Below are 27,675 nucleotides of genomic sequence, written 5' to 3'. Positions count from 1 at the left end.
ATGGAGTCAATAGATACATTATATGAAGTGAATAAAAAATTGGTTTATTTTTATTACTGTTTCGACAGCAAATATGGGTTAAAAAGGATTACATTTTGTGCATATTATAGTCTTATTGTAAAATATGGCGGTGATCACTCAGGTGACCCGAACGCTCGTTTGCCTTGTCTTTTCCTATAAAAAAAAATATATATAAGACTATTCATCCCATTGACCTATACTAATTATTTTTTTAGCTACAGTACTTTTTATATATCTTTTATTTAATTCTTAAAAGATTTCTCCTTGTTATATTATATCCTTCTTATATTGTGTCTTGTTTATTTAACGGATGCGCTGGTTGGTAAATTGGTAATCCAACCAGGTATGATACTTTTATACAAGCTCAAAACCTCGGAAAAATAATTTAATGTATAATTGATTTTGAAGATTAAAAGAATCTAATATGGATATAGTATCAGACGAGAAAAATATAGGAAAAATAAAACACAAGTGTCAAGACAAAACAATTACATATATATTTATATCTTTACAATTTTTCAATTGGCCATGTTACAGTTTACAAATGATTCATGCATATTTTTAGAAATATGAGCCTAAAATTTTACAAATTTATACAAACGGTCAAATATTTATTCCTATATTTGCAACGTCGCTTAGCAACAAATATAACGAATTATATTCCTGACAGATAGAGTTATATTAAATTTATTTATTTTGCGTTGACATATTAAGTTTTAAATAATGACTGAAAAAAAATCACTAAATAGCCTTATTATTCACCCTGATATTGAACCTGGTGTTATAGATAATGCTATGCTCACCAGGTGTATCTTAGAGTATGGTAAATATATTTTCATTTATTTATTAATAAAGTAAGAGCTACATTCTTTTTATTTTTTTTCCTTAAAACCTACAAAAATCTCGTTACATTTTATTTACTTTTTTTATTATTACATAGTAAATTGATTTTAATATTAATCAATCATAATATGTTTTTTACTTATCATCTAATGTCTAATCAGGACCAAAAGAGGAAGCGGGACGCCTATTTGCTGAAGAAGGGGTTCATTTAGAGGAGGCACTAGTGGTTCGACTCGAATTCCAAAATATTTTAAGAATTGATCACCTTTGGATGCTAAAGTCATTAACAAAACTGACCTTGGCACACAACCTAATAGAAAAAATTGAAAACTTAGATCAATTAACAGGACTCAACGAATTGGACTTATCGTTCAATAAAATAGAGAAAATAGAAAATCTAGACGAATTAGTTAACATTGAAGTGCTAACGCTATTCCATAATAAAATTAGGAAGCTTGAGAATATGGAAACACTAGAAAATCTTTTAGTATTTAGTATCGGTGATAATTTAATTGAAGATTATAAAGAGGTAGTATTTTTACAATAATATTATGTATAAGTATATATTATGATATTAACAAAATGTTCTCAAAAACATGATTGTGAAATGAAAGCCAAGTTAAACTTTAAGTAATGCGTCGTTCTTAACTTACCGAGAAAAGAATGGAAATTCTTTCGAGGTTCCGAGTTCTGTTGAACACAGATACAGACTCGGGATAAAATTCAAGCTCAAAATTTAACTTGACTCTTAAAATTTAACAACTCAATACCAGAGCGAAGAAATGGAAATATAAATTTAAATAAATATTTCATCTCCTCGAGTGTAGATCGAACCCACTACCAGTCGCGTTTACAGTCACTCATTTTACCCTTGCGCCGGCTGGCCCCAGTTGTTACAGTTATAAAAGCAATAATTCAATTCATTTCTTAACAAATTTACTTCCTGTAATGCGTTATTAAAATATTACGCCTCTTTCTCTACATAATTTAAGATGTCTTATATGAGGAGGTTTCGTAAGTTGCGCTCAGTAAGTTTCAAAGGCAACCCTTGTTGTGATGATCCTATGACATACCAGTTCTTGAAGTCTGCTCTTACACGTGTTACATATTTAGATTATAAACTGGTAAATGAAGATGAAAGAGAAAATGGAAAAGCAATTTTTAGGTAAATAATATTATTTAGATACTAACAAAATAAAAAAACACGTAATTTTATTCCACTTTGACCTATTTAGAAATATCGTACTGTATAGTAAAACCCGAAAAAGTAAGCCAGTCAAAGTATTTTCAATTTTATAAATAGGTATGTAATATAAATAAATATATTTTTCAATAAAGTATAAATTTATAAATATTGTATTTAATTTTTAAGAACGTATTTACAAGCGTTAATATAGTATAGGTAAATTAATTATTGTTTTAGAGGTCTACTTCGTAAATTAGATGAAGATGATGATAAAGCTGAAAAAGCACGAATTGCTAAAGAAGATTACGAAGCAAAAGTTAAATTTTATGCTTTGTCGTTTGTAGAATACTTGAGTGGTCCTGAGTTATTAGAAACTATGTTTAATAAAGATCCAGATGGCTCCTTATTGCTCAAAGTTGGAGGCGAACTTATTAATTTTTATGAACAGTAAGCGGACCAAACATTGGAAATTATTTTTGATATTCTATATAAAAATATTCAATAGTATTTAATATTAAATGTTATTATTATTATGAGTTATATTAAGTATTCCAATATTTTTTTAGATATAAAGAACAGTACGTAGAAACAATGGCGGGCTTAGTGGATTTCGCGCAAGAAGCGTATAACGCGAGGCAGCACGAAATTAAATTATTTAAGGATTTAGTAGATAACGCCTTGGAAGATAGCGTCGTGAATAGTAAGGCGTGAGTTGGTTATAAATTGTATTTATTTATATTTTATATCTTTTATATCTTAGAATAAAAAAGATATTGGCACACATTATATGTCGAAATGTTTAGACCACTTACATCTGGAAATCTATATAGATTTAAAATAATTATGTATCCTAATAAACACTTAAAATAACGATATCCCCTAAGGAATTTGAACTTGCATTCGCCATTTTCATTCAAACAAATCTCAACTCTATAGTAATCTTAATAGTATTGCCATTTCACAAGAATTCATTGCAGCTTTAATGATTTGTTTTTCTTTTGTTTACAAAAATATATTTTACTATTTCCAGAGTCGTTGCAGAATTCGAAGAAAAGAAAAAACCTCTAGTTGATCAAATGAATCAAATTATAGGTAGGTATACGGCTAAACAAGCGACAATTGAACAATTAGAACCCAATATTATAGACGCTGGGGAGGCCTTTAACGAATTGATCTATGATCTTTGGAAGAAACTGATGACCATTGAAATGCAGCTTTATGAGCAATGTGAGGTGAGAACAATGAAAATATACACAACACAACACAACGACATCATCGTTAACCGAAAATTAATACTAACTTATACATAAAAAAAACCAAGATATAGATAATTAATTAGATTTTAGGCATGGTCCTGGCCATGGCAATAGGCAGATGAAATCTAGGAACCTTCCCATGTTCTTTTTTTCTTACTACTATGTATAAGTTAGTATTTATTTTCGGACTTGGTATTTGTCTTGCATTAATTGTGTTATAATAATAATTAGGAATCACGCGTCCAATTTGCCGTAAATATGATGGAAATGATAACAAAGTTGCTAGAAATTTCACGGAACGCATTCGGGGCTTGGCGGGAGCACGAGGGCATGTGGTCGATGCGACAGTTCGACGCACTCTCCGCGATGCTCGGCAATAAGGTGGCGTTGGGAGATGTGCCACAAGAACTGTTTGAGGTATATTATTTACGCTTAGGCATATAAAAATAAAAGTTAGAGTTAGTTAGTTAGTTAGTTTACGCTTAGGCATATAAAAATAAAAGTTAAAGTTAAAGTTAGTTTAGAGAACCTCTTAGTTACATTTTTAATTTTTACCTAATAGATTGAAACATATACCTACTATGTAAAAAATCTATAGATATATAAATTATGTCAAAAATATTTTGTGTATCAGATTGTTTTCATCCCAGAAATATTTACAGGTTTAAATAGAATTACGTTACTTAAGTAAGTACTTAATTGGTGAAATAAAGCGAGCACCAATTAAGTTATTTGCCCATACACTATTATATTTCTAGTTATAGTTTATTGTTCACCACAAAACACAAAAAGTTACAATAAGTTTAAACATAGACAAAAATGTAAAAGTGTACCTAATTTTCGAAACAAGAGAGGCAGTATTCTCGCTAATTATAACTTATATTTTTTTCAGGTTACTTTTAGTTTCTTGATCATTACATTTTAAACCATTTTACTGCACTAAATAAGAGTAGGTTCTTACTATATAGATATCTAATGTCTAGGTACGTAATAATTACAATATACGGAAACAGATTATAAAAGGCAACTATTTGTCATAAAAGCCTTTAATAAGTAAAAGTAATTTAATTTTAATTTAACAGGAACATATTAAAATTGTATTATATTTTTACAACATTTAGGCAATGATGGACAGAGATCAAATGATGAATCTCGTAGCGCAGTCATCAGATAATCACATGCGTTTCATCGACGCCCGCGAAGACTTGCTGACCACGCGCGCCAATAATTGGCGGGATCACCTTATACAGGGAACCAACGAGTAAGATAAATTCAATTACTTTTTACCACTTTCAATAGTTTCGTCTGTATCTGTCTGTCAACTCATCAATGTATACCACGGCCCACGAGTCAAAGAAGCCATTAAGTAAAGTTTTTATAAATTTTTGTGGGAAGAAGATAATAAAAAAATAAAAATTCTCAAGTCAAATCAATGCTACGCAATTATAGCTAGTTGACTGACCACGTCTAGTTGACTCTACTGTGAGTGTATATACAATTTGTTAAACAATTTGGAAATCATACGTTGAGATAATACCAAGCATATTTTTGTTTTGTTAGAACAGTATAACAAAAAAATATATTCTCAGATTTAGTTAATTGCAGATAATGAAGCTTTAATGACTTACGTTAAAAAAATATATATATATATATATATATATTAACTTTACTATCTCAGGCAAGAATTAATTTTTAACCACTGCATGTTGCTTCCCAAATCGCGTCTCAATGATGAAGCAAGCGTACAAAATACATAAAATATTTTATTCATAAGTATATATCCTTTCAGTAACGAAATAAAGAGGAACCGAGACAGAATTCTAGAGATTTATTACTTTATTGACAATCAGCGGGAAGAGTGGACGGATATGCAGATGAGTATGACCGAGACTGTCGATCCGGAGACCGCGGCGCTTTTAGGCGATGACTTTTAATCATAAAATCAAATGTTTTTTTTAATATACTTTTTAAATTTGTAAATGTGTTTTATTAACAACGGCAAGTAAATCGTTTTTATTATTAAAGAAGTATTAGAGTTCCGTACCTTTTAAGGGAAAAAGGAACCCTTAGAAAATCACTTTGTTGTCCATCTGTATTTCTGTCAAGAACTTTTATTTCAGAAACGCTTGGAGATATCGAATTGAAACCATATAAGTACCTAGATCTACGGCCCACATGATTTTCTGACAAAAACCGTATTTCTACATAGGTATATGTAGGTACTTACAAAAAATCTTTCTCTATCTTTTCTTTTTTTCCCTGTAAAAAGTTTAGGTCTAGTATTTAAAAAAACAATTCTTGATTATTACACATTTTTTTGACATATTGTAAATATAAAATACATAATAATCAATTTGCAGCTTTCTTTTTCATTGATTGAATGTACATTTCGAGATTATGCTGTACTTGAGGGTTTTTGATGGTAATTAAAAATTCTTTTAAGTCCTTTTCCCTTCTGTCATTAATTTTTTTTAATATATCTTCTCGCATTTTCTGTTTAGTAAGCGCCCGGGCTACTGGACAAATATTGTTGAATTTTCCTATGAAAGTTTTACATTTGGCAATGGCGTCAGCTTTGTTAGATGCAACATCATCAACAAGACCCAACTAAAACAAAAAGTCTTAATTAATTTATTTACCTCGCCATCACTGAACAATTATAGATACAAAAACATATAAAATATAAATAGTGTTATATTTTCTTTAAGCAACGTAAACAAATTAAGTTAGAAGAAAAACTGAAGAACTTAGATGAAGATTATGAAGCAAGGGAGCTGTTTTCAGACAAAAAAAGGATGATTTATGCGATGTCTCTGAAGTTTTATTTCATAAAATAAAAACATTATTTTTATATGAAATTTATTTACGAAGTGATAAATTAATTAATAAATTCAAATTGACGAATATTACGAAATAAAAATTAATTAAGAACAATTAGGTAGATGTTACATCATTTACGTAAAAAAATTACCTTTAATGCTTCATTTACGGAAAACATTCTGGCTGAAGTCAGAGCAAGTTCCGCTTGTCTTACAGAAATAGTATGGATATATGTGTCCATAAACCAATGAGTACCTACAATACCTAAAGCAGTTTCATTGAGACCAATTGAAAATTTACCCCGCACCATAACTCTGTACTCTGTTGCCATACTTAACAGACAACCTGCAGCGGGAGCATGGCCCTAAAATGTTTAATATTGTAAATAACTTTTTTTAGCTCCGTGCTGTATCCCGCATGTTAAAAAAGGGGAAGCAGAGGAAACTTAGGGTTCAAATATTAAGTTTAGTGTCGTAACCTAACAAGTAATGTCTAGAAAATTGGGCTAAAAGTTAAAAAGTTAAAAGAGTTTCTTAACACTAGGCTTCTTTTGTTTATATGCAAGATACAGCCTGAAGCTATTTTTTTTATATAAAATAAAAAACAATCTAATCTTACATTTATAGCAACTGTCGTAATAAAACTCGATCCAAACAATTTATGATATATGTCTTGAAAGGTTTTAAAAAATTCTTCAGCTCTTTTGAGGTCAGGTTTGTATATTTCCTTAATATCAAGACCTGCTGAAAATACTGTAGGGGATGACTGAAATAAAGCCAAATAAACTAGATGTAATAATAGTTGTAACTGAATTAATAATACAAAATATTCTTTTTTTTAGTCTCACGCTTTATCTCTGGTGGGGTTTCCAGAGAGAATGGAGCACCAAACGCTGAACTATGTATGTCTTCATTGTGGATTCGGTCAACTAAACTGACGCCGCGTATCTTACGTAGAGATTGCATCTCCACAGCATTAATCATTCTATAATTATTCTTCATTAATACCCACGTTTCGCTGCCGTATATCAGCGTGGGTATATTAAGGAAATATACATTTTTTAATATTTTTAATTCAGTCTCCACTCGGTGGAATGATTATGTTTAAATTATTTTCATTTTTTTGTTGTAGTAGAAAATTGACAAAGATTAACATTTAAGTATTTGTAAAAGTGGGGACAGAGTATTTTTACACCGGATATGTTAGTTTAGCTCATCCTAACAGACAGGAAAAGGGATGAAGTTAAAAAAAATGGAATACATACTGAAGTAATCACCAATCCTTTACTTTTGTTTTTTGCAACTTCATCAAATTTTACACTCATTTCCCTTAGTAATTCAAGATTTAAGCTATTTAATGGTGGTCTTTGCAATGTCATTATAGATACTCCATCATTATCAATCGATAAGTCAACCAAGGAGCTTTGACTAGATTTGATTTGACTTTGATAGATTTTTCTGAAATATTGGAAAACAATATATTAATTTCTTAAAACATTTAACACAGAACGTACTCTTTAATAATTGCTTTATAAATAATAGTTACCATAAAAACATATTTAATAATATAAATAAAATATTATTTCTTTTGAATTTCAAGTTTCAAATAATAATATAAACATAATTAAACAAGCTGGTGACATTTATGTTTTTTTTTTTCATCTTCACGCTGTATGACCCTCGCGTTCAGACACTCCGTTCCCCACTTTCCGCCGAATTCTGTAGGTATTGCGTGGTGAGTGGCGGAACTCAACGACGCGCTTTGCCTCGACACCACAGCGAAGAATTGAAATTATAAATTTAAATAAATATTACCTTTTTCCTCGAGTTAGGATCGAATCCACAACCAATCGATTTTGCAGCACACTTTGTGCCCCTGCGCCACGACTTTTAAAACATTAAAAACACTAAAATATCTCTGTTGCAGAACGTAGAAGTTGATAGTGGATTTCGAATTTTAACAATATAATATAATTAGCAACATTATACTCTCTTCATAAACACTTAAGTTATCCGAAATCGACTAAGCTCCTCTTTTTACAGAAGTCGGTTAATAATATAATAACAAAACAATGCTTGATTATTATATTTTTAATTAATATTGTAGTAGATTATAAAATCTTATATAGAGTATATTTTTTGAAAATTATATATGAGATACTTATCTAATGTTCATCTAAGAGATACTTAAGTATTTATCGAATTTAATAAATAATCTTTTTTTTTTCTGCAAATTTTTATAATAACATGTTATAATCATAAATACTTACTCACATTATTTTCTGAAACATGATGAAATATACTTACTTGCAAATCTTAATACAACAGCTTCCTAATAGTACGCTTATAAAAATACCAGGGTCCAAAACCAGTATTATTTAGTATATTTTTGATTCTATGCGAGTCAAAGCAACAATACTAGCGGACGTCATATCAGTCCAATCCTAGCGAATCCGACTACAGTCAGAATACAAATTTGATTATTTTTATTCAAGTTTCAAGAACAAATTATTATCATATTCAAACATTTATAAAAACATGTGGTTTTTGTAACTTGCCTATTGCGAATTCGAATTTTAGTGTTCATCTTTAGACAATTTTATACTGGTCTTTTATAATTTATACAAATCTATACTAAGTATAATAAAGCACTAAAATGTTGTCTGTACATGGAACATATTTTCGAGTATACAATTGCTTAAAATAACTAATAGAACATGAATCTTTTACTTTTAATTTTTTTTCAGTCTGTTTGTAAGTTGCTACAGGCACATCTTCTGACCACCTGGAGCGTGCAAAATCGTCTGGTCCTCCTGATCCTGGTCCAGTTAAGCTATAGGAAATAATTAAATGCGCCCAAAGTTGTTGCGTGTCATTTTCTACTGACATAAAAGTTGAAGATCTGGAACAGTTGATGAACATCCATATCAGGCTGACAATGAAAGTGACAAATCGGCATCGCTTAGTAGGTAGTATTTTTGTAGTAGTACGTGTTTACGTTATTGCTATTTATTTAGTAACTGCGTCACACGTAATACAGTATGGATAAAAAATCAGAAATGACAAAAGTTCTACGTCTAAGCTGTTGACGAATCTTGATTATTTTTTTTAGGTATGGGTCTGAAATCTTTTACTCTAATGCTGTTCCAGTAGAAGAAGCTCAGACGATTCCATCCTGTATACACTTAACTCAAGACCACAAAATTAAACATTATCAGTCAAAGAGGCCAGTTGTTGTTGGTACAGGTGTGTGACTGTAAACGTGACAGGTTGTGGGTTTGATTCCCACTCCCACACTCGAGGATCTAAAATATTTATTTTTTTCATCTTTTCTTTCAAACACGCAATACCTTAATTCGGCGGAAAGTGGAAAACTGAGAGCTGGGTAATACTTTACACATACTCCCATACATTTGATAAAAACACAAAACATGTAAGAAAACCTTATTATGAGAAGTACCAAGGGGAGAGGAATAGAATTGCCAAAATAAGGGGGTAGTGTAAGTAGAGGTACCTAAGAAAAAAGTGGTAGACTCCACTTTTACGGAACCACTTTACGTACTGGACGGAGGTATAACAGTAGTGGCTCGAGGTGTGTGAGAGAGAGAGATATTCATAGGATAGTCGAGATTGTCATAGGATAGTTTCTAGAGTTAATATAAAAAAAAACCAATTCCTTATTATAAGTAATTATTTCATTTAAATTGTATAAGAATATAAAATCGTATACAGTGTATATTTTTTGTAAATGTGAGGTTTAAATATTATTTATAAAATATTAAAAGGTCATCTCACACTTTAACATTAAGATCTATAGTTTATATATATTTGGTAATAATCACTGTTTAATATAATATCATTTCAAAAATATCTGTTCTCATGTCAAAAATATCTTGACTCATAGCATTATACCTATTGCTAAAAATGTTATTAAAAAGGACAAACATCACTAAAATATGAACACTTGCAAAAGGAATACAAAGTCAAATCCAGTCTAATTTGCAGCTTTCTTTTTCAACGATTGAATGTATATTTCAAGACTTTGCTGTACTTGAGGGTTTTTGATGAAACCCAAAAACTCTTGTAAGTCCTTTTCTCTTCTGTCATAAAAATCTTTCAAAACGGTTTCTCGCATTTCCTGTTTTGTAATAGTTATTTTTTCAGGAATCCTAAGTGCTAACATTTCTACTTAAAATGTAAATAAAGTAGTCCCCGATTATTATATTACTAGAAACAAAATTCGCTAGTTAGTACCTATACAAAAATAAATGATAATTTATTAAATAAATATGATAAAAAATAAAATTTTCCATTTATCATTGTATATGTAAATTTTATTCAAATGTGATAATTAAATTACAAAAATATAAATTAAGAAAATTAATATTAAAATATTTTACTGTAATTAAAAATTGTGTATTTTGTGACTGGCCTCTACTGGGCTAATTTTACTAGACTGTTAAATTGATATTTAGTTTGGTGGCAAAAAATTGTCTTTGTTAACTTGGCTGGACACTCTGACGCGTCTTGATATTTAAAGTTAAACTTTAAATTCGTTAAAAAATTATTTCACACTGTATTCCGCACACAGCTGGGTAGGCAGTGGGAACCTACCCGTTTTTGCTTCGACACCAGAGCGAAGAAATGGAGATATAAATTTAAATAAATATTTCATCTCGAGTGTAGATCGAACCCACAACAAGTCGCGTTTACAGTTTTTCAAATTCAAATTCAAAATATTCTTTATTCAAATAAACTTATAATAAGCACTTTTGAATCGTCGAATGAACATATGAACAAAAAGCTACCACCGGTTCGGAAGGCAGTTCTGCTGAGAAGAGCCGGCAAGAAACTCAACAGTTGCTCTTTTCAAAATCAATGGTACAATCTATTACATTAGTTGGCAGCTATCCTGCATTACATTCAATAGACATTAATTCCATACATGTTTGTCCTCTAAGTATTCTTGAACAGTGTAATAAGCTTTACTTGTTAGAATATTTTTTACTGATATTTTAAATTTTGGAAGTGGCAAATCTAGAATACACCGTGGAATTTTATTATATACACGTATGCTCAGACCCATAACTCATTTTGTCACTCATTTTGCCCCTGCGCCACGGCTGGCCTCAGTCGTATAAAAGCAATAATTAATAAATTTGTTTCTTGTAATGCGTTATTAAAATATACCCCTTTCTCTACATCATTTAAGATGGCTTATATGAGGAGGTTTCGTAAGTTGCGCTCAGTAAGTTTCAAGGGCAACCCTTGTTGTGATGATCCTATCACATACCAGTTCTTGAAGTCTGCTCTTACACGTGTTATATATTTAGATTATAAACTGGTATTTGAAGATGAAAGAGAAAATGGAAAAGCTATTTTTAGGTAAATAATATTATTTAGATACTAACAAAATAAAAAAAAACACGAAATTTTATTCCACTTCAACCTGCCTATTTAGAAATAGCGTGCTAAATATAAAATACATAATAATCAATTTGCAGCATTCTTTTTCATTGATTGAATGTACATTTCGAGATCATGCTGTACTTGAGGGTTTTTGATGGTAATTAAAAAGTCTTTTAAGTCCTTTTCCCTTCTGTCATTAAATTTTTTTAATATATCTTCTCGCATTTTCTGTTTAGTAAGCGCCCGGGCTACTGGAGAAATTTTGTTGAATTTTCCTATGAAAGTTTTACATTTGGCAATGGCGTCAGCTTTGTTAGACGCAACATTATCAACAAGACCCACCTAAAACAAAAAGTCTTAATACATATTTATTTACCTTGCCATAACTGAATAATTATACATACAAAAATATATAAAATATGAATAGTGATATATTTTCTTTAAGCAACGTAAACAAATTAAGTTAGAAGAAAAACTGAAGAACTCTGATGAAGATTATGAAGCAAGGGAGACAGTGTTTTCAGACAAAAAAAAGAATGATTTATACGACTGTCTCTGACATTTTATTTCATAAAATAAAAACTTTATTTTTCTATGAAATTTGTTTATGAAATAAAAATTAATTAAAAACAATTAGGTACACTAATTTTAGATGTTACATCATTTACGTAAAAAAATTACCTTTAATGCTTCATTTGCCGAGAACATTCTGGCTGTAGTAAGAGCAAGTTCCGCTTGTCTTACATAAATAGTATGAATATAAGTGTCCATAAACCAATGAGTAGCTACGATACCTAAAGCAGTTTCATTGAGACCAATTGAAAATTTACCTTCCACCATAACTCTATATTCTGTTGCCATACTTAACAGACAACCTGCAGCGGGAGCATGGCCCTGAAATGTTTAATATTGTAAATAACTTTTAGCCCCGTGCTGTATCCCGCATGTTAAAAAAGGGGAAGCAGAGGAAACTTAGGGTTCAAATATTAAGTTGAGTTTCGTAAGTAAAGTCTGGAAAATTGGGCTAAAAAGATGGGAGACTTTCTTAACACTAAGTTTCTTCTGTCTATATGCAAGATACAGCCTGAAGCTATTTTTTTATATAAAATAACAAAAACAATCTTATCTTACATTTATAGCAACTGCTGTAATAAAACTCGATCCAAATAACTTTAGATATATATCTTGAAAGGTTTTAAAAAATTCTTCAGCTCTTTTGAGGTCAGGTTTGTATATTTCCTTAATATCAAGACCTGCTGAAAATACTGTAGGGAATGACTGAAATAAAGTCAAATAAACTACATATAATAATAGGAGTAACTAAATTAATAATACGAAAAAATCTTTTTTAGTCTCACGCTTTATATCTGGTGGGGTTTCCAGAGAGAATGGAGCACCAAACGCTGAACTATGTATGTCTTCATTGTGGATTCGGTCAACTAAACTGACGCCGCGTATCTTACGTAGAGATTGCATCTCCGTAGTATTAATCTTTCTATCATTATTCTTCATTAATACCCACGTTTCGCTGCCGTATAACAGAGTCGGTATAATAAAGATATATACATTTTTAAATTTTTTTAATTCAGTCTCCACTCGATGGAATGATTATGTTTAAATTATTTTCATTTGTTGGCTGTAGTAGACAATTGACAAAGATTAACATTTAAGTATTTGTGCAACTTAACATCTTAAGTAGGTATCTATGTCTGAAAAATTGAACAGAAAGTGGGGACCGAGTATTTTTACACCAGATATGTTACTTCAGCCCATCCTAACAAATGAACTTAAAAAAAATGGAATACATACTGAAGTAATCACCAATCCTTTACTTTTGTTTTTTGCAACTTCATCAAATTTTACACTCATTTCCCTTAGTAATTCAAGATTTAAGCTATTTAATGGTGGTCTTTGCAATGTCATTATAGATACTCCATCATTATCAATTGATAAGTCAACCAAGGGGCTTTGACTAGACATGGCTCTCAAGTTTGGAGCTAGATTTCTAGTTTTATGTATCAATTGACGTAAACGCATCTCGATTGATTTTTCTGAAATTTTGGAAAACAATATATTATTTTTTTAAGACAGACACAGAAAGTACTCTTCAATAATTGAAAGTGGTTTTATAAATTATAAATAAAATATTAATACTTTTGAATATCAAGTTCAAAATAATAATATAAACATAATTAAACAAGCAGACATGACATAAATATATTTTTTTATCTTCACGCTGTATGAACCTCGTCTTCACACACTCCGTTCCCCACTTTCCGACTTCTGAATTCTGTAGGTATTGCGTGTTGGCGGAACTCAACGCTGCGCTTTGCCTCGACACCAGAGCGATGAATTGAAATAAATATTTCCTTTCCTAGAGTGGGGATCGAACCCACAACCAGTCGATTTTGCAGCACACTTTGTGCCCCTGCGCCACGACCAGTCGGCCAGTGACATGTAATAATTACAAATAATAATTTTAATTAAAACATTAAAAACACTAAAATACCTGTCTGTTGCAGAACGTAGAAGTTGATAGTGGACTTCGAATTTTAACAATATTATTAGCAACATTATACTCTCTTCATAAACACTTAGTTATCCAAAATCGATAAGAAGCATATGAAATAAGAACACGTTTATCGGAGTCGTAAATATAGGGCGTATTACTTTTATGTTGATAAAAAAATGAACAGATTATAAATAGAATAGATACTTTAGATAGTGCACTTTCTGTTAAATCAAAATGTGAACCGATTCTGATTTCACCCAGTAAAAAGTGAGACCAGTTCAAGTTACCAGACTTGATGCGGTCAAACGCAAGCCTATTTTATATAAAAAAAAAAAGTTCTAATGTAAGGAATATAAAAAAAATACAGTCATGATAACCTCCTCCTTTTGTAGAAGTCGGTTAGTAATATAAAAACAAAACAATGCTTGATTATTATATTTTTAATTTTATTGTAGTAGATTATAACATCTTACATTTTTTGTCATATAACATCATACCATTTTTTGAAAATTATATATGAGATTTAAAGTCACTTTATAAAATAGCAATATTTTTTATATTAATGTCTAAGTAAGTATATTTTATATTTTTTAATAATCAGTAGGTATTAATATTATGTTGAAAATAGGTATCTTGATTCTTATATTGATTATTGATATTCTTCTTATAATTACTATTATATGAACACTTGTATAAGAAATACAAAAAATTTATTCTAATTTGCAGCTTTCTTTTTCAATGATTGAATATACATTTCAAGCTTTTGCTGTACTTGAGGGTTTTTAAGGAAACCTAAAAACTTTTGTAAATCTTCTTCTCTTCTGTCATAAAAATTTTTCAAAACAACTCCTCGAATTTTCTTTTTTGTAATCGCGCGGGCAACTGGAGATATTTTGTCGAATTTTTGTATAAAAGCTTTGCATTTGGCAATGGCATCAGCTTTGTCAGATGCTACTTCGTCAATAAGACCCACCTATAAAAAAATGATTCTAGTTATTTATTCTTGTCTTGCTCTAGCTGTTTAATGTTTTCTGATTGTAAAAATCTTTATAGTTTTATATATTTTTATCTATATGTAATATATTCACATCTGGAAAGAATGAAATTTTCAAGACGTCGCGTCTTGAATGGCTGGCTGGTCTTGTTACCAGGGCGAGGAGTTGGAATTGAATCCACAATCGTTGCGTCAACAGTCCGATGCTGTGCCACTCATCCTTGAAAATTGGGAGCGCGGTGCATTAACGGGCGTCTTAACGGTTTCTTTTGCTTGCTATTACGAGATACAACGCGAAACCGCAAAAATATAAATAAGTATGTATATACCTATGACAAGCTTGGTTTCCGGATATCCAAATTACAAACATTTCTTATAAAAATGTAAATACATTTTCGGGATCATAATATAATCAGTTATAAAATAAATAAAATACTAATTTCTATATCATTGGATTTGTAAATTAGACTTTTTATTCGAATGTGATTATTAATTTAACTTCAAACACTTAACTTAAGAAAGTTAACTGTAATTTTTTTTACTGTTGCTTAAAATTATATTTATTTCCAAATAAACAATAAATTATGTGACATGGCACGTTGTTGGTCGCTATTATCTGATGGTTGTGAATTCAATCTCCTCTTAGGAACAAATTATTTTCTTTTTCCAGAATCAGTCAACCTGCAATTTGGGTGCAAAGTCGGTCATCTCTGTGAAGCTAAGCCGTGAAGAACAAATAACTTACCCTTAATGCTTCATCTACTGAGAACATTCTGGCTGAAGTCAGACCAAGTTCAGTTTGTCTTACAGATATAGTATGCTTATAAGTGTTCATAATCCAACTAGGCGCTACAACACCTAAAGCAGTTTCATTGAGACCAATTGAAAATTTGCCTCGCACCATAACCCTGTACTCCGTTGATAAACTTATTAGACAACCTGCACCGAGAGCATGGCCCTAAAATTTAGAATATTTTTTAGCTCACGCTGTATAGCAGGCAGAAGGAACCTCTGTTTCCCAATTTCTGCAAAATTTTCGAGACATTGCACGTTGCAATTTAACAATACCTTATATAATAATAAGTTCTTATTTTTTTGTAAAAGAAGGCATAAGTAAGTACCTAATACCTAAAGAAAAGAATATGGTGAAAGTGTCCACTATAAACTTTTATTCCCCCTGCCTGGTAGGTAAGAAAGTTTATTGGCTTGGCTAAACGCTCAAGGTCTCGAAAATTAAAAGGGCAAAAGTGGGAAGCAGGGTTTTTTAGGACTAACGCTAGGTTCCATCTGCCTATATGTGGATATAATCTGAAGCTGCTTTTTTGTTCAGATCTTACATTTATAGCAGCAGCAGTAATAAAACTCGATCCAAACAATTTAAGGTACACGTCACCAAGAGTTCTAAAAAAATCTTCAGATCTTTTGAAGTCGGGCTTGTACATTTCCATAATATCACCACCTGCTGAAAATACTCTAGGGGATGACTGAAATAAAGAACTACTATATATGTAATTATATACGTATATGTAATTATATACTATATATAAATTTCTAATTCTGTAATGAGAAATTTATATCATTAGTACAAAAAAAAAAGAATTAAATTAAAATACATACTGAAGTAACCACTAAACCTTTACTCTTGTTTTTGGCAACTTCATCCAATACTCTAATTTCTCTTAGTAATTCAAGATTTAAGTTGTTTACTGGTGGCCTTTGTAATGTCATTATAGATACTCCATCATCATCATCATCGATTGATAAGTCAACCAAGGGGCTATGACTAGACATGGCTCTCAAGATTGGAACCAGACTTCTAGTCTTATGTATCAATTTACATAAAATCATTTTGATTGATGTTTCTGAAATATTGGAAAACAAAATGTTTATTTCTCAAGACATTCTACACAGAAAGTACTCGTATTATTCAACATGCATTTATTTAAACTGGCTTTATTAGTAATAAAATAAGTACCTGAACAAAATTAAACAAGTACCTACAGAACAATTAAGTATTATAAATATAATTTAAGACTTGTTTTTGATGAAATTTATGGCTAAATAATAATCTAAGAGATAAGTGTGTATCGAATTTTATAAATAATAATTATCGTACTTACATGATTTTTTTTCTGCAAATTATTGTAATAACATGTTATAATCAGAAATACTCGCATTATTTTCTAAAACATGATGATACAAAATATACTTGCAAATTTCAATACCACAACTTCCTAATAGTACGCTTATAAAAATACCAGGGTCCAAAACCAGTATTATTTAGTATTTTTTTGATACTATGCGAAAGTCAAAGCAGCAATATAGCGGACGTCAGGTCAGTCCAATCCTAGCGAATCCGACTACAGTAAAAAAAATCATAGGAAATTGATACCTATCTCATATTGTATTAATGAATAAGGACTGAAATCGTCTGTACTTTTTAATCGCAAATTTGATTATTTTTATTCAAGTTTCAAGTACAGATTATTATCATAATCAAATATTTATAAAAGCATGTGGTTTTTATAACTTGCCAATTGCGAACGACTTTTAATGTTCGTCTTTAGACAATTTTATACTGGTCTTTTATAAAATATACAAATCTATACTAAGTATAATAAAGCACTAAAAAGTTCTGCCTGTAGATTGAACATATTTTCGAATATACAATGGTTTAAAACAACTAATAGAAAATTAATAGTTTTTAATTGAATTTTTTTAATTTTCAATTTTTTTGTCCGTTTGTATGCGTATACAGTCTACACGCACATCATCTGACAAACTGGAGCGATTTAATTTACACTTGTTTCAAGGCAAAGTACGGCGTTAAATTCAGCCATTCAACACCCAATGCCTCAATTCGGTGGAAAGTGGAAAACTGAGAGCTGTGTAATACTTTACACATACTACCATACATTTTACTAAAACACAAAACATATACAAAATCCTTATTATGAGAAATACCAAGGGGAAAGGAATAGGATTGCCAAAATGAGGGGGTAGTGTAGGTAGAAGAGGTAGCTAAGAAAAAAGTAGACTCCACTTTTATTAAACCACTTCCCAGACTGGATGCAGGTATAACAGAAGTGGCTCGAGGTGCGTAAGAGAGACAGAGGATAGTCGAGAGATTCATAGGATAGTCGAGATAGTCGTAGGATAGTTTCTAGGGTTAATATAAAAAAAAAACAATTCTTGATTATAATTGTTTCATTTAAATTGTATAAGAATATAAAATCGTATACAGTGTATATTTTTTGTAAATGTGAGGTTAAAATACTATTTATAAAATATTAAAATTTCATCTCACACTTTAATATTAAGATCTATAGTTTATACATATTTGGTAATAATCACTGTTTAATATAATATCTTTTCAAAAATATCTATTCTTATGTCAAACATACTCATAGCATTGTACCTATTGCTAAAAATGTTATTAAAAAGGACAATCATTACTAAAATATGAACACTTGCAAATGGAACACAAAGTCAAATCCATTCTAATTTGCAGCTTTCTTTTTCAACGATTGAATGTATATTTCAAGACTTTGCTGTACTTGAGGGTTTTTGATGAAACCCAAAAACTCTTGTAAGTCCTTTTCTCTTCTGTCATAAAAATTTTTCAAAATGGTTTCTCGCATTTTCTGTTTTGTAATAGTTATTTTTTCAGGAATCCTAAGTGCTAACATTTCTACTTAAAACGTAAATAAAGTAGTCCCCGATTATTATATTATTAGAAACAAAATTCGCTAGTTAGTACCTATACAAAAATAAATGATAACTTCCTATATCTTATAAAACAAAGTCGCTTTTTGTGTCTGTCTGAACTTTCTAACTCTTCTTCTTCTAAATCACCCAACGGATTTGGATGTGGTTTTCACCATTAGGTCGAGTATTTCTCAGGGAAGGTTTATATATAGTTTATTATTTGTACATTCTTATATAAATTAACATAAATACGATAAATGTGTATAAAGTCCTACCCGCTGAGACACTTTGGCGCATGCGCTGCTTTAATGGTAAATACTACATGAAAAAAATGTACTGGAGTATTGTTCCTCTTAATAAGATCTACAAAAAAGTCCGCGATGGCATATTCGTATCTTTTAAGAATAACGTGTAGTGATCATATTTCTGTCTAAAAATAGTAATTTCAATATATTTTTTATTGTGAGGGATATTTCTCCATAATGGTATTAATCCTTATCCTTTAAAATACTTTATTAAATTTCTACGTTAAACGAGGATAAAATTTGCTTTTTAAACTATTTCGAAATTGCGAATAGTTTTAGAGAAAAACGCATTTAATTATTGACACATCACGCCGTTCACACATCAGCTGTATCGAGTCAAGTTTCACTTATCCCTTACTCTCAGCATATAAATAAGTATATTAGTTACGTTGGCCATTTAATGTAGATCAAAATTGTCTTTTCTGTTTTTCATTTTAATTAGTACTTTAGAAGTTGTTACAATATCAAAAAATCCTTGCTGCGAAACGCGCCTCGCGACGTTATGCTTATACAAGCGAGTCCGCCGCGCCCGCCTGCCTTACACGCATCGGTGGTTCAGTGGTAGAATGCTCGCCTGCCACGCGGGCAGCCCGGGTTCAATTCCCGGCCGATGCATTCTATTTAATTTTCGTCACAGGCAGCCACGTAGTGCTTGCTTTTCATCAGGGACAGAATACCCTCTTCAGCATTAACCACAAGCTCGAAAAAAAAAACCCGCCTGCCTTTATAGCAACGAAGATTTAGATGCGTTTGCACGTATTGGATAATTCGAGTTGAATGTATTATTTAATGTCATTTAACTATCTAAAAATAGTAATTTAAATATATTTTAATAAGTACTTGAAAAGATTAGTATCACAGATATAAAATTACGGTACCTACTAAAAAATCTTTGCTGTAAAACAATTGGAAAATCCTTATTGAAACTACGAAAATGCGGGTTGCATTAGGGTTTAATTAATATTCACATTATCTTAAGTGCTTTGCAAACATACATTATATGAATAATCCAGTAGTAAAAGCGGGCGAAGCCGCAATAGGGTCGCTAGTATTAAATAAATATGATAAAAAATAAATTTTTCCATTTATCATTGTATATGTAAATTTTATTCAAATGTGATAATTAAATTACAAAAATATAAATTAAGAAAATTAATATTAAAATATTTTACTGTAATTAAAAATTGTGTATTTTGTGACTGGCCTCTACTAGACTGTTAAGTTGATATTTAGTTTGGTGGCAAAAAATTGTCTTTGTTAACTTGGCTGGACACTCTGACGCGTCTTGATATTTAAAGTTAAACTTTAAATTCGTTAAAAAATAAATAAAAAATTATTTCACACTGTATTCCGCACACAGCTGGGTAGGCAGAGGGAACCTACCCGTTTTTGCTTCGACACCAGAGCGAAGAAATGGAGATATAAATTTAAATAAATATTTCATCTCGAGTGTAGATCGAACCCACAACAAGTCGCGTTTACAGTCATTTTGCCCCTGCGCCACGGCTGGCCTCAGTCGTATAAAAGCAATAATTAATAAATTTGTTTCTTGTAATGCGTTATTAAAATATACCCCTTTCTCTACATCATTTAAGATGGCTTATATGAGGAGGTTTCGTAAGTTGCGCTCAGTAAGTTTCAACCCTTGTTGTGATGATCCTATGACATATCAGTTCTTGAAGTCTGCTCTTACACGTGTTACATATTTAGATTATAAACTGGTATTTGAAGATGAAAGAGAAAATGGAAAAGCTATTTTTAGGTAAATAATATTATTTAGATACTAACAAAATAAAAAAACACGAAATTTTATTCCACTTTAACCTGCCTATTTAGAAATAGCGTGCTAAATATAAAATACATAATAATCAATTTGCAGCTTTCTTTTTCATTGATTGAATGTACATTTCGAGATCATGCTGTACTTGAGGGTTTTTGATGGTAATTAAAAAGTCTTTTAAGTCCTTTTCCCTTCTGTCATTAATTTTTTTTAATATATCTTCTCGCATTTTCTGTTTAGTAAGCGCCCGGGCTACTGGAGAAATTTTGTTGAATTTTCCTATGAAAGTTTTACATTTGGCAATGGCGTCAGCTTTGTTAGACGCAACATCATCAACAAGACCCACCTAAAACAAAAAGTCTTAATACATATTTATTTACCTTGCCATAACTGAATAATTATACATACAAAAATATATAAAATATAAATAGTGATATATTTTCTTTAAGCAACGTAAACAAATTAAGTTAGAAGAAAAACTGAAGAACTCTGATGAAGATTATGAAGCAAGGGAGACAGTGTTTTCAGACAAAAAAAAGAATGATTTATACGATGTCTCTGACATTTTATTTCATAAAATAAAAACTTTATTTTTCTATGAAATTTGTTTATGAAATAAAAATTAATTAAAAACAATTAGGTACACCAGTTTTAGATGTTACATCATTTACGTAAAAAAATTACCTTTAATGCTTCATTTGCCGAGAACATTCTGGCTGAAGTCAGAGCAAGTTCCGCTTGTCTTACATAAATAGTATGAATATAAGTGTCCATAAACCAATGAGTAGCTACGATACCTAAAGCAGTTTCATTGAGACCAATTGAAAATTTACCTTCCACCATAACTCTATATTCTGTTGCCATACTTAACAGACAACCTGCAGCGGGAGCATGGCCCTGAAATGTTTAATATTGTAAATAACTTTTAGCCCCGTGCTGTATCCCGCATGTTAAAAAAGGGGAAGCAGAGGAAACTTAGGGTTCAAATATTAAGTTGAGTTTCGTAAGTAAAGTCTGGAAAATTGGGCTAAAAAGATGGGAGACTTTCTTAACACTAAGTTTCTTCTGTCTATATGCAAGATACAGCCTGAAGCTATTTTTTTATATAAAATAACAAAAACAATCTTATCTTACATTTATAGCAACTGCTGTAATAAAACTCGATCCAAATAACTTAAGATATATATCTTGAAAGGTTTTAAAAAATTCTTTAGCTCTTTTGAGGTCAGGTTTGTATATTTCCTTAATATACAATACCTGCCTGCTGAAAATACTGTAGGGGATGACTGAAATAAAGTCAAATAAACTAGATATAATAATAGGAGTAACTAAATTAATAATACGAAAAAATCTTTTTTAGTCTCACGCTTTATATCTGGTGGGGTTTCCAGAGAAAATGGAGCACCAAACGATGAACTATGTATCTCTTCAATGTGGATTTGGTCAGCTAAACTGACGCCGCGTATCTTACGTAGAGACTGCATCTCCACAGCATTAACCTTTCTATCATTATTCTTCATTAATATCCACGTTTCGCTGCCGTATAACAGAGTCGGTATAATAAAGATATATACATTTTTAATTTTTTTTAATTCAGTCTCCACTCGATGGAATGATTATGTTTAAATTATTTTCATTTATTGGCTGTAGTAGACAATTGACAAAGATTAACATTTAAGTATTTGTGCAACTTAACATCTTAAGTAGGTATCTATGTCTGAAAAATTGAACAGAAAGTGGGGACCGAGTATTTTTACACCGGATATGGTACTTCAGCCCATCCTAACAAATGAAGTTAAAAAAAAATGAATACATACTGAAGTAATCACTAATCCTTTACTTTTGTTTTTTGCAACTTCATCAAATTTTACACTCATTTCCCTTAGTAATTCAAGATTTAAGCTATTTACTGGTGGTCTTTGCAATGTCATTATAGATACTCCATCATTATCAATTGATAAGTCCACCAAGGGGCTTTGACTAGAGATGGCTCTCAAGTTTGGAGCTAGATTTCTAGTTTTATGTATCAATTGACGTAAACGCATCTCGATGGATTTTTCTGAAATTTTGGAAAACAATATATTAATTTTTTAAGACAGACACAGAAAGTACTCTTCAATAATTGAAAGTGGTTTTATAAATTATAAATAAAATATTAATACTTTTGAATATCAAGTTCAAAATAATAATATAAACATAATTAAACAAGCAGACATGACATAAATATATTTTTTTATCTTCACGCTGTATGAACCTCGTCTTCACACACTCCGTTCCCCACTTTCCGACTTCCGGATTCTGTAGGTATTGCGTGTTGGCGGAACTCAACGCTGCGCTTTGCCTCGACACCAGAGCGATGAATTGAAATAAATATTTCCTTTCCTAGAGTGGGGATCGAACCCACAACCAGTCGATTTTGCAGCACACTTTGTGCCCCTGCGCCACGACCAGTCGGCCAGTGACATGTAATAATTACAAATAATAATTTTAATTAAAACATTAAAAACACTAAAATACCTGTCTGTTGCGGAACGTAGAAGTTGATAGTGGACTTCGAATTTTAACAATATTATTAGCAACATTATACTCTCTTCATAAACACTTAGTTATCCAAAATCGATAAGAAGCATATGAAATAAGAACACGTTTATCGGAGTCGTAAATATAGGGCGTATTACTTTTATGTTGATAAAAAAATGAACAGATTATAAATAGAATAGATACTTTAGATAGTGCACTTTCTGTTAAATCAAAATGTGAACCGATTCTGATTTCACCCAGTAAAAAGTGAGACCAGTTCAAGTTACCAGACTTGATGCGGTCAAACGCAAGCCTATTTTATATAAAAAAAAAAAGTTCTAATGTAAAGAATATAAAAAATACAGTCATGATAACCTTCTCCTTTTGTAGAAGTCGGTTAGTAATATAAAAACAAAACAATGCTTGATTATTATATTTTTAATTTTATTGTAGTAGATTATAACATCTTACATTTTTTGTCATATAACATCATACCATTTTTTGAAAATTATATATGAGATTTAAAGTCACTTTATAAAATAGCAATATTTTTTATATTAATGTCTAAGTAAGTATATTTTATATTTTGTAATAATCAGTAGGTATTAATATTATGTTGAAAATAGGTATCTTGATTCTTATATTGATTATTGATATTCTTCTTATAATTACTATTATATGAACACTTGTATAAGAAATACAAAAAATTTATTCTAATTTGCAGCTTTCTTTTTCAATGATTGAATATACATTTCAAGCTTTTGCTGTACTTGAGGGTTTTTAAGGAAACCTAAAAACTTTTGTAAATCTTCTTCTCTTCTGTCATAAAAATTTTTCAAAACAACTCCTCGAATTTTCTTTTTTGTAATCGCGCGGGCAACTGGAGATATTTTGTCGAATTTTTGCATAAAAGCTTTGCATTTGGCAATGGCATCAGCTTTGTCATATGCTACTTCGTCAATAAGACCCACCTATAAAAAAAAATGATTCTAGTTATTTATTCTTGTCTTGCTCTAGCTGTTTAATGTTTTCTGATTGTAAAAATCTTTATAGTTTTATATATTTTTATTTATATGTAATATGTATATTCACATCTGGAAAGAATGAAATTTTCAAGACGTCGCGTCTTGAATGGCTGGCTGGTCTTGTTACCAGGGCGAGGAGTTGGAATTGAATCCACAATCGTTGCGTCAACAGTCCGATGCTGTGCCACTCATCCTTGAAAATTGGGAGCGCGGTGCATTAACGGGCGTCTTAACGGTTTCTTTTGCTTGCTATTACGAGATACAACGCGAAACCGCAAAAATATAAATAAGTATGTATATACCTATGACAAGCTTGGTTTCCGGATATCCAAATTACAAACATTTCTTATGTGTTTTCCATACAACGTGACATTGGCGAAATGAATTGTGCTCAACTGGCACGCTTGAAACGCCATATATCGAGAAATCAATCAATCAACATTTCTTATAAAAATGTAAATACATTTTCGGGATCATAATATAATCAGTTATAAAATAAATAAAATACTAATTTCTATATCATTGGATTTGTAAATTAGACTTTTTATTCGAATGTGATTATTAATTTAACTTCAAACACTTCACTTAAGAAAGTTAACTGTAATTTTTTTTACTGTTGCTAATTTTAATTATTTATAATAATTAATAATTATTATATATTTAATTATTTATTTCCAAATAAACAATAAATTATGTGACATGGCACATTGTTGGTCGCTATTATCTTTGACTGTAACCCTGATGGTTGTGAATTCAATCTCCTCTTAGGAACAAATTATTTTCTTTTGCCAGAATCAGTCAACCTGCAATTTGTGTGCAAAGTCTCTCTGTGAAGCTAAGCCGTGAAGAACAAATAACTTACCCTTAATGCTTCATCTACTGAGAACATTCTGGCTGAAGTCAGAGCAAGTTCAGTTTGTCTTACAGATATAGTATGCTTATAAGTGTTCATAATCCAACTAGGCGCTACAACACCTAAAGCAGTTTCATTGAGACCAATTGAAAATTTGCCTCGCACCATAACCCTGTACTCCGTTGATAAACTTATTAGACAACCTGCACCGAGAGCATGGCCCTAAAATTTAAAATATTTTTTAGCTCACGCTGTATAGCAGGCAGAAGGAACCTCTGTTTCCCAATTTCTGCAAAATTTTCGAGACATTGCACGTTGCAATTTAACAATACCTTATATAATAATAAGTTCTTATTTTTTTGTAAAAGAAGGCATAAGTAAGTACCTAATACCTAAAGAAAAGAATATGGTGAAAGTGTCCACTATAAACTTTTATTCCCCCTGCCTGGTAGGTAAGAAAGTTTATTGGCTTGGCTAAACGCTCAAGGTCTCGAAAATTAAAAGGGCAAAAGTGGGAAGCAGGGTTTTTTAGGACTAACGCTAGGTTCCATCTGCCTATATGTGGATATAATCTGAAGCTGCTTTTTTGTTCAGATCTTACATTTATAGCAGCAGCAGTAATAAAACTCGATCCAAACAATTTAAGGTACACGTCACCAAGAGTTCTAAAAAAATCTTCAGATCTTTTGAAGTCGGGCTTGTACATTTCCATAATATCACCACCTGCTGAAAATACTCTAGGGGATGACTGAAATAAAGAACTACTATATATGTAATTATATACGTATATGTAATTATATACTATATATAAATTTCTAATTCTGTAATGAGAAATTTATATCATTAGTACAAAAAAAAAAGAATTAAATTAAAATACATACTGAAGTAACCACTAAACCTTTACTCTTGTTTTTGGCAACTTCATCCAATTTTACTCTCATTTCTCTTAGTAATTCAAGATTTAAGTTGTTTACTGGTGGCCTTTGTAATGTCATTATAGATACTCCATCATCATCATCATCGATTGATAAGTCAACCAAGGGGCTATGACTAGACATGGCTCTCAAGATTGGAACCAGACTTCTAGTCTTATGTATCAATTGACATAAAATCATTTTGATTGATGTTTCTGAAATATTGGAAAACAAAATGTTTATTTCTCAAGACATTCTACACAGAAAGTACTCGTATTATTCAACATGCATTTATTTAAACTGGCTTTATTAGTAATAAAATAAGTACCTGAACAAAATTAAACAAGTACCTACAGAACAATTAAGTATTATAAATATAATTTAAGACTTGTTTTTAATGGAATTTATGGCTAAATAATAATCTAAGAGATAAGTGTGTATCGAATTTTATAAATAATAATTATCGTACTTACATGATTTTTTTTCTGCAAATTATTGTAATAACATGTTATAATCAGAAATACTCGCATTATTTTCTAAAACATGATGATACAAAATATACTTGCAAATTTCAATACCACAACTTCCTAATAGTACGCTTATAAAAATACCAGGGTCCAAAACCAGTATTATTTAGTATTTTTTTGATACTATGCGAAAGTCAAAGCAGCAATATAGCGGACGTCAGGTCAGTCCAATCCTAGCGAATCCGACTACAGTAAAAAAAATCATAGGAAATTGATCCCTATCTCATATTGTATTAATGAATAAGGACTGAAATCGTCTGTACTTTTTAATCGCAAATTTGATTATTTTTATTCAAGTTTCAAGTACAGATTATTATCATAATCAAATATTTATAAAAGCATGTGGTTTTTATAACTTGCCAATTGCGAACGACTATTAATGTTCGTCTTTAGACAATTTTATACTGGTCTTTTATAAAATATACAAATCTATACTAAGTATAATAAAGCACTAAAAAGTTCTGTCTGTAGATTGAACATATTTTCGAATATACAATGGTTTAAAACAACTAATAGAAAATTAATAGTTTTTAATTGAATTTTTTTAATTTTCAATTTTTTTGTCCGTTTGTATGCGTATACAGTCTACACGCACATCATCTGACAAACTGGAGCGATTTAATTTACACTTGTTTCAAGGCAAAGTACGGCGTTAAATTCAGCCATTCAACACCCAATGCCTCAATTCGGTGGAAAGTGGAAAACTGAGAGCTGTGTAATACTTTACACATACTACCATACATTTTACTAAAACACAAAACATATACAAAATCCTTATTATGAGAAATACCAAGGGGAAAGGAATAGGATTGCCAAAATGAGGGGGTAGTGTAGGTAGAAGAGGTAGCTAAGAAAAAAGTAGACTCCACTTTTATTAAACCACTTCCCAGACTGGATGCAGGTATAACAGAAGTGGCTCGAGGTGCGTAAGAGAGACAGAGGATAGTCGAGAGATTCATAGGATAGTCGAGATAGTCGTAGGATAGTTTCTAGGGTTAATATA

At 30.8% G+C, this 27,675-nt stretch overlaps 5 protein-coding genes and 1 pseudogene across 7 annotated transcripts; 1 reads left to right on the top strand and 5 right to left on the bottom strand.

Moving 5' to 3' along the window:
* Positions 1 to 86: 86 nt before the first annotated feature.
* Positions 87 to 5,240, top strand: LOC146537580 (dynein regulatory complex subunit 3). Its single transcript, XM_085188139.1, has 9 exons — positions 87 to 844; positions 1,026 to 1,393; positions 1,857 to 2,029; positions 2,288 to 2,497; positions 2,617 to 2,757; positions 3,081 to 3,282; positions 3,538 to 3,723; positions 4,428 to 4,567; positions 5,096 to 5,240. The coding sequence occupies exons 1-9, from the start codon at positions 745 to 747 to the stop codon at positions 5,238 to 5,240; spliced, it is 1,665 nt and encodes a 554-aa protein (XP_085044265.1). The 5' UTR covers positions 87 to 744.
* Positions 5,103 to 7,547, bottom strand: LOC146537579 (enoyl-CoA delta isomerase 1, mitochondrial-like). Its single transcript, XM_085188141.1, has 4 exons — positions 7,391 to 7,547; positions 6,745 to 6,891; positions 6,278 to 6,490; positions 5,103 to 5,913 (listed from the first exon to the last, which is right to left on the bottom strand). Exons 1-4 carry the CDS (start codon positions 7,502 to 7,504, stop codon positions 5,656 to 5,658), a joined length of 732 nt encoding a protein of 243 aa, XP_085044267.1. The 5' UTR covers positions 7,505 to 7,547; the 3' UTR covers positions 5,103 to 5,655.
* A 3,293-nt stretch (positions 7,548 to 10,840) lies between these two features.
* Positions 10,841 to 14,182, bottom strand: LOC146537578 (enoyl-CoA delta isomerase 1, mitochondrial-like). Its single transcript, XM_085188667.1, has 5 exons — positions 14,044 to 14,182; positions 13,344 to 13,585; positions 12,666 to 12,812; positions 12,216 to 12,428; positions 10,841 to 11,876 (listed from the first exon to the last, which is right to left on the bottom strand). The coding sequence occupies exons 2-5, from the start codon at positions 13,569 to 13,571 to the stop codon at positions 11,619 to 11,621; spliced, it is 846 nt and encodes a 281-aa protein (XP_085044793.1). The 5' UTR covers positions 13,572 to 13,585; positions 14,044 to 14,182; the 3' UTR covers positions 10,841 to 11,618.
* On the bottom strand, positions 14,044 to 16,896 carry LOC146537577 (enoyl-CoA delta isomerase 1, mitochondrial-like). Its single transcript, XM_085188661.1, has 4 exons — positions 16,658 to 16,896; positions 16,378 to 16,524; positions 15,786 to 15,998; positions 14,044 to 15,019 (listed from the first exon to the last, which is right to left on the bottom strand). The coding sequence occupies exons 1-4, from the start codon at positions 16,886 to 16,888 to the stop codon at positions 14,762 to 14,764; spliced, it is 849 nt and encodes a 282-aa protein (XP_085044787.1). The 5' UTR covers positions 16,889 to 16,896; the 3' UTR covers positions 14,044 to 14,761.
* A 3,317-nt stretch (positions 16,897 to 20,213) lies between these two features.
* Positions 20,214 to 23,489, bottom strand: LOC146537576 (enoyl-CoA delta isomerase 1, mitochondrial-like; annotated as a pseudogene). Its single transcript, XR_014878158.1, has 5 exons — positions 23,351 to 23,489; positions 22,651 to 22,892; positions 21,968 to 22,119; positions 21,518 to 21,730; positions 20,214 to 21,179 (listed from the first exon to the last, which is right to left on the bottom strand). The product of XR_014878158.1 is annotated as an enoyl-CoA delta isomerase 1, mitochondrial-like (transcript).
* On the bottom strand, positions 23,351 to 27,547 carry LOC146537575 (enoyl-CoA delta isomerase 1, mitochondrial-like). 2 transcript variants are annotated; one of them, XM_085188659.1, is made up of 5 exons: positions 26,619 to 27,547; positions 26,113 to 26,360; positions 25,833 to 25,979; positions 25,241 to 25,453; positions 23,351 to 24,324 (listed from the first exon to the last, which is right to left on the bottom strand). In XM_085188659.1, exons 2-5 carry the CDS (start codon positions 26,344 to 26,346, stop codon positions 24,067 to 24,069), a joined length of 852 nt encoding a protein of 283 aa, XP_085044785.1. In that variant the 5' UTR covers positions 26,347 to 26,360; positions 26,619 to 27,547; the 3' UTR covers positions 23,351 to 24,066. The 2 variants fall into 2 exon arrangements, with proteins under 2 accessions (XP_085044785.1, XP_085044786.1); XM_085188660.1 differs by lacking the exon at positions 25,833 to 25,979.
* Positions 27,548 to 27,675: the final 128 nt, after the last annotated feature.

This window comes from Heliconius melpomene, chromosome 7, assembly GCF_056956725.1.
Source record: "Heliconius melpomene rosina isolate 202511_hmr_F chromosome 7, ASM5695672v1, whole genome shotgun sequence".
Classification (NCBI taxonomy): domain Eukaryota; kingdom Metazoa; phylum Arthropoda; class Insecta; order Lepidoptera; family Nymphalidae; genus Heliconius; species Heliconius melpomene.
The sequence above is the reverse complement of the archived record's forward strand: the minus strand, read 5'-3'. Positions and strand labels throughout refer to the sequence as shown.